This window comes from Eschrichtius robustus, chromosome 7 (genome assembly GCF_028021215.1).
Source record: "Eschrichtius robustus isolate mEscRob2 chromosome 7, mEscRob2.pri, whole genome shotgun sequence".
In the NCBI taxonomy this organism is placed as follows: Eukaryota; Metazoa; Chordata; class Mammalia; order Artiodactyla; family Eschrichtiidae; genus Eschrichtius; species Eschrichtius robustus.
The window spans coordinates 128,017,295-128,032,136 of NC_090830.1; the positions used below are offsets into that span (position 1 = coordinate 128,017,295).

At 39.0% G+C, this 14,842-nt stretch overlaps 1 protein-coding gene across 1 annotated transcript in view; it reads left to right on the top strand.

Annotated features, from left to right (window-relative positions):
• The window catches only part of INPP5F (inositol polyphosphate-5-phosphatase F), a 90,855-nt gene that overhangs the window by 14,935 nt on the left and 61,078 nt on the right, over positions 1 to 14,842 (top strand). Inside the window, exon 2 of the mRNA XM_068548664.1 lies at positions 4,454 to 4,534. Within this exon, the coding sequence (XP_068404765.1) occupies positions 4,454 to 4,534 (81 nt within the window). The remainder of the gene's footprint in view (positions 1 to 4,453; positions 4,535 to 14,842) is intronic.

Consider the following 14,842-nt stretch of genomic DNA (forward strand, 5'->3'; position numbering starts at 1 on the left):
AAGTACATAGAGCAGTTGAATAAAATAATTAATAAAGTTGATAATGAGCCCTCACCCCAGAGTTTAATAGTGTATTCAAATGTTTGAAGTAAGAAATACTTTTAAAAGCATGACTTGAACAGACACATATATATGTATATACCTATAACTTCAGAAACAAACGTTTTGTGAAGTGTTTCCCCTTACATGGTACAGTTTTTCTCTTTTCTGTTTCTTTGCTGTTAGTGCTGATCTCGTTGTACAAAATTGATATAATGACTCACCGACGGATTGAATTGACACCCTTTTTCTTGAAAACACTAAGAAAATATACGTGCTTTTCAAGTACACACAGAACATTTACCAACTAACTTTCTGGATTCCCCTCACCACACCAAGCATCTGGTACTCCTCTTGTTCTGCCTCTTGTCCTTCCCCCTGCTAAAGCAAAGATGACTTTGACTCCTATTTTTACTGAGTCAAGGCCATCCGATACATCCATCTGCTTCTCATCTCCATTTCTATACTTAGCCTTTTCATCTTTTCTTCTAGACTTAGAAGAAAGTAATATCTTTCATTTCCAAGGTTAACTTTTACACCTGTACTTTTGATTTCATTTTCTTTTCCTCCTTAAATAGCTCCTGGTTTTTATGCCTAGACATTTCTCCTTGACCACCGTATCATGAACTCAGTCTTAATGGCCTAACTAGTTCTCTCTCTGGACCTCAAAGATTATTAGTGACTATTATTTTTATTTATATTTATTTATTTATAATATTTATTTATTTATTTATTTGACTGCGCCGGGTCTTAGTTGCGGCACGTGGGATCTTTTTTTTTTTTTTTTTAGTTGCGGCATGCGGGATCTAGTTCCCTGACCAGGGGTCGAACCCGCATTGGGAGCGCAGAGTCTCAACCACTGGACCACCAGGGAAGTCCCAGTGACTATTATTTTTAGTCGTTAGACTGCAAAACTTAGTCATCTTTATAGTTCTTTCTTTTTTTTTTTTTTTTTAAGTGAAATTTTAACTTTCTTGAATGGCTGCTATAGTCACATGGTTCAAAATGCCAAAGGTGCAAAAGGGTATTACTGAGTTAAGAGGTTCTCGCCCACCTTTTCTCCTGCTGCTGTATACCCTGCTTTTTCTGCCTTCCTCCTTCTTACTCATCTATGTCCTCATCTTATCCCTCTCAAGAGAGGATAGATGTTTCACTGTCATTTTAAAATTTACCCTCGTCCTGTCCTTTGTGTAGCTTCCTTTGGGGTGTTTCATGTTAATCTCCTTCTGAACGTTGTTCACCTACTGCCCACCCTGCTCCCCAAGCTACCGTATCCTTTCAAGCCAAGACTCTTGTAATAAATAACCTTCTAGCTCCTTTCCCTACTCGCAGTCTCCACCTCCTTTCAGTGCTGTCACCTAATCCCTGGCTGCAGTCTTGTTTTACTTTTGTCATTATCTGCCTGCCAAGGCCTCCAGGAAGTAAAGCTCATTAGTCTTTTATCCAAGTCTCTCCTTATTGGCCTCAGTTTACTTTTTCCAGTCTTATCAGTAAAGATCTCCACCATACTAACCATACTCATTGGTCGTCTGATCTATACTGTTTGCTCCTTTATTTTTATATCTTAGCCTGATAACAGTGCCTGGTTCTTGGAAGGTACTTGATAAGTGTTTCCCCAGTGAAGGGACAGTTTCCAAAACAAACCTTGTACTTTCTTTCTGCTACATTATTTTTCTTTCTGATTTCCTTATGCTTGAAGTTCCACTTCCTCTATGTAACTGTCCATGACTGCTCTAGCTCTAACTTTTTCATCCTCCTCCATATTCCTAGAGCTCATCTGAAACCCAAGGGATAGAGTCTTAAAACTGTGGTTGTTCATCTGAAGTCAGGGTGGGGTTATGAGTAGCTGGAGCTATTTCCTTAGCAGGGGCACCTGTGTTGGCAGATGTTGAGATTTGGCCTGCCTGACAGGGATTCTGGTTATTTGAAAAGAAATCAGGGTACTTTTAGTTTGTACACCAACATGAATTCCAGAGTTAGAGTTAGATTTTTATGAATTAACAAAGAGGTAAAATTATGGGTAAGGAACAACTTAGATAATATGATAAGCGAAAAAATAATGAAAAAATGATAGATTTGTATAAAAATTTAAAACTGAAAATATTTGCAAACATGTCAAAGAGTTGATGTTCTTAATATAAAAAGAACTCGTAAATCAATAAGGAACATAAAGAAAAATTGTTAGAGGATATGAATAAGAAAATCATAGAAGAAGAAACATAAGCAGTCAGTTTTATGATTAAATGTTTAATCTTACCAGCAATGAAAAGAAAGTAAACATAATTTAGGCAATGGATGCCATCAAATTAACAAAATTTAAAAAGAAATTCTAAATGATGGCAAGCATAAGAAGCATTTTCATATGCTTCTGGCAGAACTCTAACTTGGTGCATAACCTTTGCAGAAAGCACTTTGGTAATATTTGAAAGCTTTCATTTTTTTTTTTATGTTTTCACCTATTAATTTCATTCCTGGGAACTGTTCTAAAGCTATTAATTAGGGAGGGAAATAAAGTATTTGCATAATGTTCATCATTGATCACAGTATTGTTTATAATAGGGAAAAACTGGAAATCACTTAAATGTCTAAGAGTGAGGAAGTGCTTCCTTAAGTGGAAAATTAGACAGCCATGAAGTTATAATTTTGGAGAATATCTTAAAGATGTGAGAAAATACGAAATGGTATAAGAAAACTTAACATATAGTGCTGTGTTTGCAATATTGTAGTTGGATATGCACACAGACATATGTGAAATGTAGCAAAATAATGTTATCTCTGGGTGGCGGGATGGAAGTGATAGAATATTTTTTCCAATTTTATACAGTATTTATAATAAGAATGCATGTTACTTAAAATGTAAATATTGTCTTACTGATTAGTTCCATATATAAATTCTGAGGGAGGCACTGTAGTTGGATGGTTAAGAGCACAGGCCATGAGTCATGCAGACCTGGCTTTGAATTGCACCTCTGCCCTTGATCCATTGTATGACATGGCCACTTTACTTTTCTAAGGCTCCATTTCCTCATCTGTGAATTGGGGTTCCTAATACCTAACTCATAGTTGTTAGGGTTAGAAATGGTAATGTGTATAACAGCCTTTAAAAAAATTAATTCCCTACTTTACTTTAATTCTTGAAATAAAAACAGAAGTTAACTTTTTTTGCCTCCCATTGAATGTATCATTAACAACAAAGATGTTCAAGATACACTAGTCAAAACTCAAATGAATTTGAAGACTAAACTATTAAGTCTTCTGTAATTACCCATATGTGTTACAGATTGATTATACATTTCATTAAAATAGAATTTAAATGGTAATAATTAAAATGTAATTTTAATTTTCTGCTAAGAGAAATGCTGTTTTCATTCTTGCTAATTTTTTCCTGCTATTGAACCACCACTAATGTTACCTTTATCTCCATGGATATAACAGCCTTTTGTGGCCTGGGTTCCACAACAGAATTATGCCCTCATGTCCTCAGGCATCCTTTGTATGTAATGAATTAGCTTCTCTTCTGTGTGTCTAGAATGGTACAAATTATGTACCATCCTTGGGAGAATTGAGAAAACAGTCATCCAAATCATTGTCTTGTTCTGTGGTTCAGATGAGGAACCCTGATTGGATGCCTGGCACATATTAGGCACTCAATATAAATGGAAGCAATTCCTATTGTTTTTTCCATAGAAGTCACATAAAAGAGCACTGACTTTCTGGGTTTCTTTGCTTGGTGTTAGCTTCTTTGGGAAAGGGTATTTTCCAGAGTGTGATTCAGTAAGTGGACATCTCTGCGGTGGTTTCTCAGGCCTTGTCTTTGGATCTGGGACTGGCCATGGCGATCGCACCTTGGATAACTCCTCTTGTTTGCCCTCTTGTAGTGTACCAGCCTCCTTCCTCCACTGCAGGGCGCCAGAGTACTGCCTCCCATCTGAGTAGAGTTTTAGAATTTCAGTTATCTCCCCATAACTGTCCTCATATTAGAAGACTTATTCAGGTCAGAATTAATACTTGTCCACAAAGTGGTAATGTATTCAGTTCTGGGTGTTGAAAACTGCTCTTTTGGGATGCTGAGCATTTTTTAATATACTGCTAAAGATACCGTTTTTTTTTTAATTGTCTTGTGACATTCCTGTGACATTTCTTTTTAAAAATTTTTAAATTTTTATACAATTTAAAAAGTTACTTTCCATTTACAGTTATTAGAAAATATTGGCTATATTCACCGTGTTGTAAAATACATCCTTGAGTGTATCTTACACCCAACAGTTTGTACCTCCAACTCCCTCACCCTTATATTGCCCCTCCTCCCTTCCCTCTCCCCACTGGTAACCACTAGTTTGTTCTCTATAAAGATACTGTTTTAATATGTTTTCTGATGAATATTTTTTCATGATTGCTTCTTATTTTATTTTAGCTACTGATCTACTTCTTGCCTGGAATCCCATTTGTCTGGGGTTGGTAGAAGGTGTTATTGGCAAAATTCAGCTTCACTCAGGTATGTTTCTGTAAACTCCTTAAACTTGTCAAATTTAATGTGGCATTCTATGACATTTTCTTCTTTGAGGATAAATGTAGATTCCGTAATGGCTTTGATTCCTTTACCTTAATTTTGGGTCTGCCCAAAGTGGGTATATTTCCGTATAAGTGAAACAAAAATATAAGCATACTTCATTTTATTGTCCTTTGCAGATATTGCGTTTTTTACAAATTGAAGGTTTATGACAACCTGGCGTCAAACAAATATATTGGTGCCGTTTTTCCAGCAGCATTTGCTCACTTCATGTCTCTGTGTCACATTTAGGTAATTCTTGCAATATTTCAAACTTTATATTTGTTATGGTGATCTGTGATAAGTGATATTTGTTACTACTACAACTCCCTGAAGGCTCAGATGATGGTTAACATTTTGTAGCAAGAAAGTATTTTGTTGTTGTTGTTTGTTTGTTTGTTTGTTTTGGCTGTGCCGTGCAGCATGTGGTACCTTAGTTCCCCCACCAGGGATCAAACCTGTGCCCCCTGCAGTGGAAGCATGGAGTCTTAACCACTGGACTGCCAGGGAAGTCCCAAGAAAGTATTTTTTCTAATTGAAGTATAGTTGATTTACAATGTTGTGTTACTTTCTGGTGTACAGCAAAGTGATTCAGTTATATATGTATATATTTATTCTTTTTCATATTCTTTTCCATTGTGGTTTATTACAGGATATTGAATATAGTTCCCTGTGCTATACAGTAGGACCTTGTTGATTATCTATTTTATATATAGTAGTTTGTATCTGCTAATCCCAAACTCCTAATTTATCCCTCCCCTCCCCTCCCCTCTTTCCCTTTGGTAACCATAAGTTTGGTTTCTATGTCTGTGAGTCTTTTTCTGTTTCATAAATAAGTTCTTTTTTTTTTTTTTGGCCACGCCACGCAACTTGCAGGATCTTAGTTCTCTGACCAGGGATTGAACCTGGGCCCTGGCAGTGAAAGCGCCGAGTCCTAACCATGGGACCGCCAGGGAATTCCCTTGTGTCATATTTTAGATTCCACATATAAGTGATATCATATGGTATTTGTCTTTCTCTTTCTGACTTACTTCACTTAGTATGATGATCTCTAGGTCCGTCCATGTTGCTGCAGATGGCATTATTTCATTCTTTTTTACGGCTGAGTAATATTCCATTGTATTGATTTTTTTTTAATATATATATGATCATATATGTATATATATGATATATATATCACATCTTCTTTATCCATTCATCTGTTGATGGATATTTAGGTTGTTTCCATGTCTTGGTTATTGTAAATAGTGCTGCTGTGAACATTGGGGTGCATGTATCTTTTCGAATTATAGTTTTCTCCAAACATATGCCCAGGAGTGGGATTGCTGGATCATGGGGCAACTCTATTTTTAGTTTTTTAGGGAACCTCCATACTGTTTTCCATAATGGCTGCACCAATTTACATTCCCACCAACAGCATAGGAGGGTTCCCTTTCTTCCACACCCTCTCCAACATTTGTTATTTGTAGACTTTTTAATGATGGCCGTTCTGACCAGTGTGAGGTGGTACCTCATTGTAGTTTTGATTTGCATTTCTCTAATAATTAGCGATGATGAGCATCTTTTCATGTATCTGTTGGCCGTCTTTGTCTTCTCTGGAGAAATGTCTACTTAGGTCTTTTGCCCATTTTTTGATTGGGTTGTTTGTTCTTTTGTTATTGAGTTGTATGAGCTGTTTGTATATTTTGGAAATAAGTGCTTGTCGGTCACATGGTTTGCAAAGATTTTCTCCTAGTCTGTAGATTGTCTGTTTGTTTGTTTATGGTTTCCTTTGCTGTGCAAAAGCTTATAGGTTTGCATTAGGTCCCATTTGTTTCTTTTTGCTTTTATTTCTATTGCCTTGGGAGACTGACCTAAGAAAACATTGGTACTATTTATGTCAGAATGTTTTGCCTATGTTCTCTTCTAGGAGTTTTATGGTGTCACGTCTTATATTTAAGTCTTTAAGCCATTTTGAGTTTATTTTTGTGCATGGTGTGAGGGAGTGTTCTAACTTCATTGATTTACGTGGTCTGTTCAGCTTTCCCAACACCACTTGCTGAAGACACTGTCTTCTCCATTGTATATTCAGCAAGAAAGTATTTTTAATTAAGGTATGTACATTTTTTAGACATAATGCCAGTCCACTTAATAGACTACAGTGGACTTCAGTCCACTTAATAGACTACAGTTTAGTGTAAACAACTGTACACTGGGAGACCAAAAAATTCTGTGTGACTCATTTTATTTGCTTTATTGCAGTGGTCTGGAACTGAATCCACAGTATCTCCAAGGGATGCCCAAAAAGCTTTAGAGAAAGGGGGGCATAATATTAAAATCCTTTCTTCCTCTTAAAAAGACCCCCCACAAGCTATTAAATGCCTGTTTTTAGGAATTGTGTCAGGAACTGTGCTAGTCGGTGGGATACCATAATGAGCAATAACTGACCTGTTCCCACCATGAGCGGAGCTTATGGTTTAAGAGGGAAGTTAGACATTAGTGAGTAATCATTGAAATAAATGTATAATTATTTGTTAATTGTGTTAGGTGCTCTGACAGAAAGATACACCAACCATACTGATTTTGAGGGAGAGGACAGTAAGAATAAGGCTGGAGAGGTAGCCAGGTGTCAGACCAGGACTGCTTGGCTTTGGGTTAGCTGTCCATTCCTAATATAGTCAGCTCTGGCCAGGGAGGAGTATGGGTCTGGTAGTACACAGTGCAGTCCTTTCCGGGAGCTGTATCCAGGGCAGGCAAATTCATGGAAGGTCTAGGTCATTCACTAAGTCCTCCCTTTGAAGGACAGGCACCTGTGCTGAGTTCAGAGGGAATTTTGTTTGTAAGAAGGTAGCTGTTATGTAGGCAGGTCCCAAAAAATCATGAAAAGGACTGAATGAAATATTTTAAACACTAAATTTAAATATCTGTTTTTCCTTTGATATCGATTTTAATGTGAGTTAAGAACTATAGGAAGCTTTGCTGTTACTGCTGTGTTATTGGGAGTGTAGCTACCTCTGTAGTGTGCTTTTAAAAATGCGTTTAAGATAAAATTATTGCACGTTTGGAAGCTAGGTTGATTTCTGGATAATATAAAGCACAAATTGCCAGAGACAGTCTAGTTTTCTTTTGCTAGATTCTTGTGGTTATTTTCTAAAATGTGTTAACTATTTTATAGACACAAAAAGCTATTTATCACGGATACGCAGTATAGCTTGCTGAAAAACAAACACACACTTATCTACCACCTAGATTAAGGAATGAAACATGACGAATGTCTTTGGAGCCCTCACTGCCTTTCTCCAAGTATATCCTCTCCTGCCTTCTTCCCTTCAAGAGAGTCTGCGATTTTGAATTTTGTACTTATTAGTCCCTTGATTTTCATTATTGCTGTTGTTATGTATATATCCCTCAACAATATGTTGCTGAGGCTTGTGTTTGGGGAATTTTATATCAATGATACTAAGCTGTCTGTGTTCTTTCACTTCTCCCCTCCACTCCCACAACTTGATGCTTTGGGATTTATCCACGTTGATATAGGAAACTTTAGTTCCTTATTTTCACTATTGCATGAATATATCATAATTTGTCCTTTTTTCTGTCATTGGGTAATTTTTGTCATTGTTTGTTTTTTGCCATTAGAAATAATACCACTGTGAGCATTATTGTACGTTCTGTCTTTGGTAGTTTTTAAATTCTTTCAATACAAAGGAGAAAAGCATTAGACATTGTGTAACATGCTAAGTATTTTAGTCACACTCTCCTACCCGTCCACATTTACATACGTATATCTTTAATTCATTTATATGCTGACAGGATAATTTCACAGTTGAATGTTCTGAGCTAAAATTCATTTTCTATTGTTTAAGTGAAGCTTATGAAACTTTGGAGTTATTTTTCTCCAATTTCAGTTACATCTTGAAACAGTGAATAAATCACTGACATGAATCAAGAGACCTGAATTCAGGCTTTATTTATTAGCTTTGAGGTATAGGAGAAGTTACATAATATCTGTTTCATCTGTTGCTGTGTAACAAGCTGTCCCAAAAGTTAACGCCTTAAAACAACAACAACGTATAATAGCTCACGATTCTCTGGGTTAACCACACGGCTCTTCTGCCCTTTTCTTCTGTTGGCTGGGGTCATCCATGTGGCAACATTCAGCTGGGGGTTTGCCTGGGGGCATCTCAGTTTTCCTTCATGTGGCATCTCTGTCCATGTGTCTCATCTCACAAGGCCTCTCCTTGGGGCCTCTCTCTCTCCTGGATACCTGGGTATCCTTTCACGGTGCTAAGATGACAAGTTCCAATGTATAAGGGCTTATCAAGCCTCTGCTTGTGTCACTGAGCTTGCTAATATCCCATTGGTCTAAGGAGGTCACACATCCAAATGTAGAGCTAACGTGGGAAGGGGTTTCACAAGGGTTTGCATCCCAGGAGGGTGGTTCATTGGGGGCCACAACGCCCCGGAGCCTCTACTTTATAAACTGTAAAACAAGAGTAAAAATAACTGCCCGCTTTTTTTCCTTAGGGTATTGTGAGCCTCAAATAAGATAATATACCTAAAGGTGCTTAGTAAATTATCACTATCTCATCAAATCTTTGGTTGCAAATACAAATCTATCAGTTTATGCAAACAAATTTTTATTAGGAATTCAAGGGAACAAAACCAAGAAATGGATTTGTTCAGGATCTGAGATTACTTTTGCGGCAGGTGGTATCTGATCACCACTTCCCCCTGTACAGCTCCTACAGTCTTCTCTTCTTTTGGCTGTGTGTGTTTCTGTGTTATGTGCAGCAGAATTTATGCATTTATGTGGTACTCAAACCAACCTCAGCCGTCAAGCCAACCAACATCTGATGTTCCCTACAACCCCTGGAGACTGACTAGCTATCTAGTTCAGACCCCTAGGGAAGAGACTTTTTGGCTTACCTTGAGCCAGGGACCTTCCCTGGTCACAAAGTTCAAACATGCCCACTGCTCTAAGCGGGACGGGTAAGCAAAGCAGGAGGGTTTGCACTTGGCAGACAACCCAAAGTCATTTCCTACAAGCAATGTACAAATATGTTACTGGCTGATGAGTTTGATGCAGTCGAAGTATGGTCATTAGGAGGTAGCGGAGGTGTGGGCATTTCCTGTGGTCAGCCCCTGTTTACATGTACTTTCTCTCCTTGCACCATGTGCCTTTCTTTGGACCAAAAACAAGAAGTTGGTAGGCAGTGTAGACATCTGTTATATAGGATATTTTGGAAGAGGGAAAGGTGGGGAATAGAGTGAACTAGAGAAAAAAATACTAAAAAGAAGTAAAGAAGGGGGCCGGGAAGGTGTCTCACTTTTTCACTCTCCTAACCTATGTCCCTTTTTTTTTTTTTTCTTCCTCCTGCCCCATCACTTCTAAGGTTTGGCTGTTAAGAAAGGGTGTGGGGAGGAAGCAAAGGAAAGTCTTTTCTGGGTCCCCTGCTGTTCTTCTTCCCCTCACCCAGGAGAGGACTGCAGCCGCACCCTGTGTATCACTCCACCCCCAGCTCCCACCCCCTGAGCATCCATCTTACTCTTGTCACCTTCTCTTTCTTCATCCTCTGTCCTGGGCATGCTTCATCTCCTCCCCTCCCTGTGTCCCATTAAAGCTGTTGCTCTGATCACACTACCAGCTTGGCCGATGGGCAGTGTGTTCCTGGTATGTGTTATAACCGAGATAATCACTCCATGTGCATTTTCCTACGGAGCCATCTTACCTTCTGGGGGTAGAAGATGAGGGGAATAAAATGTCTGTACTTAAACTTTTTCTCACTGCTGTTTCCCTCCTACTTAGTCTCTACATATTAATGCACGAATTTTTGTTCTTGCCTAGTGAGATGGGAACATAAGTTTACTTGAATAGTTGTCATTGACAGTCTAAAAACGGCGTGGGTGAGCCATGACTGTCATCAAGCTCATGGGATGTAAGCAGTCGTGACTTAGGAACCGTTAGTAGTTGGCTAGGGCTGCTGCAGCGAAGTTCCACAGACTGGGGGGCTTAAATAGAAATTTATTTTCTTGCAGTTCTGGAGGCTTGAAGTCCAAGATCAAGGTTTCATCAGGGTTGATTTCTTCTGAGACCTCTTTCGTTGGCTTGTAGATGGCTGTCTTCTCCTTGTGTCTTCACATCATCTTCACATTGTCTTCTCTCTGTGTGTGTCTGTCTTGAAATTTCCTCTTATAAGGACACCAGTCATATTGGATTAGAGCCCTCCCTAATGACCTCATTTAACTTCCTTACATCTTTAAAGATCCCACTCTTTAGAATAGGGTCACATTCTGAGGCACTGGGGGTTAGGATTCAAACATATGAATTTTAAGGGAACATAATTCAGCCCTTAACAGGAACCTGACATCCACTGGAAAGCTCACTGCAAAAGCATGTCAAAGAGAATTCCCACCATTGCTTCTGACCCTTTATTTTACAGTGGAATAGGCCATTCCCCAAATGTCACTGAGTAGGCACTGGCCCCAGCAGTGGACTAACCTTAAGATCACACAGTTGCCTTGGATCATGTTACTTCCTCCAAGCCTCAGTTGCCAACTATAAGACAAAGATGATGACACCTCCTAGATACGTTTATTGTAAGATTTAATAAAACTCACATGAAGTGCTTAGCATAGCTCCTGTTAATAGTAGGCATTCAATAGATGCTGGCTATTACTGTTTTTTCCTTAGTTCTAAAGGTAACTTAGAGGTGTCACATATATCACTAGAGAACCACTTAAGTTCTAGCTATACAATTTTGAACAAATTTTAAACTTAGACTTTTTTTTCCAATAATATTAATGTTTACTGAAACTAATAATACTAACATGTCACTAAAAGGTGACATGGTGGGGATTATAAAAAGTAATGTTTTTAGAAGTGAAATATTAGTAGCATTAGTGAAGGTTATATTTTATAATCCATCTGCCCCTTTAGAAAAATGTGTGGTGGAAGAATTTAAAAGTATTATTTGGTTGTGGTATCCTTTGCTGATAATTGCCCTTCCTTTTAGCAAGCTCTGCCCCCAAAATTGTTCTATTAACCCTGGTGCCTAGAAAACAACTATTTAGAACCATTAGCCTTTCTTCAGTTTGGAAGGTGTCTTCCCCAGACATTTGCAGGCAGGTGGACTTTCAGCCAGCGTCTAATGCAGTCTATTTTTGACAACCTGAAGGTGTCTGACTTTGGTTTGATCACTTGGGATTTATTAAGATGAGGAACAGAAAGTAGAAGGGACATGTAATGTGCTAAATAGATGAAGGAAAAGTAAAGCTTCATGAAAAATCATTGTCTTCTATTCCTTGTAGTGTCCGGGGGGAAGTAAGGATGATAGTCAAATTCTTACCACAGTTGTAATTACACATTAATTTTTTGTTTTCTTCTTTTTCGTTTGTCCTCTTCCACCCATCCTCCTTCCCCAGGGTATAAGCTCCAAGACAGGGGCTAGGTGTGTTTTGCTCACTGCTGTGTCCCCCTGTGCAGTGGCTATTCAAAAATATTCAGCAAATAGTTGTTTAATAAATATTTCTGGAGTGCCTATTGTGTGCTGGGGGCTGCAGGATGAACAAAATTCAAAGCTTCCAGGAGCATAGAATCGAAGCCAAGAGATAGACATTAATTACCCCATCAGAATTTTATCATTAAACATAAGCTTCTGAAGAAGAAAAACGTGGGATGTTGTGAAGCACATAGCAGAGGGGCCTGACTGGTGGTAGCGGGGGGTCCTGGATGGAAGGCATCCCTGAGGAAGTGATGTCTGAGTTGAGGCCTGAAATGTGTTTTCTCAATCACGGGAGTCTTTTTGCACAGCTGCTAACTCTGCCAACGACTACCCTCCTCTCACTCCCCACCCCTCACCTTGGCCCTGTCCAGATTATCTTACTAATATTTCAGGCCTCAACCCAAACACAACTTCCTTAGGGATGCCTTCCATCCAGGAGATAGCTATATCATCACAGAGCCAGGAAGAGATTGCTTGAGGCTGGAGGTTTTAAATGGATTACAAAAACTCTTTAAATTAAAATCTCCAGTAGTCCCCCCCCTTATCCGTGGTTTCACTTTCCGAAGTTTCAGTTACCTGCGGTCAACCATGGTCCGAAAATATTAAATGGAAAATTCCAAACAATTCATAAGTTTTAAATTGCACGCCATCCCGAGCGGTGTGATGAAATCTCACTGTTCTGCTTCCTCCTGCCTGGGATGTGAATCGTCCCTTTGTCCAGCTCATCCACACTGTATGCTATCAGCCCATTAGTCACTTAGTAATCATTTCAGTTATCAGATCGACTGTCGAGGTATCACAGTGCTGTGTTCAAGTAATGCTTATTTTACTTAGTAATGATCCCAGTGTTCAAGAAAGAATGTATATATAGGGCTCGGTTCTATCTGTGGTTTCAGGCATCCACTTGGGGTCCTGGAATGTATCCCCGGGGGATACGTGTTTTGAAGACCGAGAAGAGGATAAGCTCGTTAGGGTAAGAAATATCTGAATATAAAATGCAGAAGTATTTTTCCCACGATATATTCAGAAATAGTTTGAAGAGAGAATTGTCAGGAATCTTGATTAATTTAGCAATAGAGGCTCTTAGGTTAGTAGTAATTAAGTGAATTACTACTCCTAGTATTGAGCAGCTACAGACACAGTTCACTCAAGTCGCTCGCATTCATTCAAATAGTACACACCATCTGCTGTTTCTCCACTTTTAAAGTGGTGAGGATATCTTGATCATTAAAATGCTAAAATGTATTATGCGTATGATTTTAAAAGTTTTATTTTAGTCCGTGGCTGTCAATGGAGACCTTGCTATGACACAACGACATGAAATATTTTTATACTTTAGTGATGAATGAATGGAGTGTCGCCAGCATTGCCTTAGTAGTTTCCTAAAAAGCCATTAGAAAACCCCACTGCTCAAGGGCACTGGAGAAAAAGGAAGAGAAGCCTGACAGGGTCCCTTCAGAGCTCTCAGCCTCTGCTGGAGGCCTGCTTCTCAGGCACGGTCTTTAGATAGTGCTTCTGTTTAAATACAAGTTTAATTGTCTGCGTACAATTGCACTTGAGAGAAGTGGATTGTTTTATTGTCTACTGACAACTCATATAATAAAAACATGTAAGGATTGCGATGATGGTTGTACAACTCTAAATTCATCAAAATCGTTGACTTGTTATACTTAAAATGAGTGAATTTTATGGTATATAAATTATATCTCAATAAAGCCATTGAAAATATTTAAGTCAGAGAATAGCTTTTGTTGTATCCTGTTGTCATTACTTCTGATTTTAACTTAATCTAAAAATGAAGCAATCTACCTTTTGGTAACAAAGGTGACTTTTTTTCATGTACTAAAGTTGATTTGAAGGAAGTATTTTAAAGAAACAGTGTTATTCGGGACTTCCCTGGTGGCGCAGTGGTTAAGAATCCACCTGCCAATGCAGGGGACACAGGTTCAATCCCTGGTCAGGGAAGATCTCACATGCCGCAGAGCAACTAAGCCCGTGTGCCACAACTACTGAGCCTGCACTCTAGAGCCCGTGAGCCACAACTACTGAAGCCCACGTGCCACAACTACTGAAGCCCACACGCCTAGAGCCTGTGCTCTGCAACAAGAGAAGCCACCACAATGAGAAGTCCATGCACCGCATCGAAGAGTAGCCCCCGCTCGCCGCAACTAGAGAAAGCCCGCGGGCAGCAACGAAGACCCAACTCAGCCAAAAAAAAAAAAAAGAAACAGTATTATTCGTAACATAACATTTCTACCAAATAATCTAAAATGTAATTTAAAAACAGTCATTTTATATTCACTTTTTCATTCATGAGGGTCTCAGAACTACTTATTTTGGAGGTAAGATTTACATTGGTGACTAGGTTCCTGGTTAATCCTTAAAAGATTCTTTAATTGTAGTTTAGCTGACCTATTCTGTTAATAGCTTTGGGTCTTGGAAGCAGGCAGCCAAGTGGTACAAGTGGTTCCTTTCTTTGGCATCTTCTTGTCTCTGGTTTTTGCTTCCCTCTTCCTTTTACTCTCTTCCCAGGTACCTCCGTGCTGAATGACCCTTCCCTCCTCTCTTTGCTCCCCTCAGCCTGCTCCATTACTTTATGCTTCAGAATTTTCCATCACCTCCCTTGTCCCTGATCTGAGCTCCAATCTCCTTGGTACAGATGGTTCCACCTCCCCAGTAGGAGCAGTACTTGAACTAGACACATGAAGGTGACCCATAGTTCTGAGCTCTCCCAAGGGTCATCAGATAAGCATGCTGCTTAGTTCTGAGT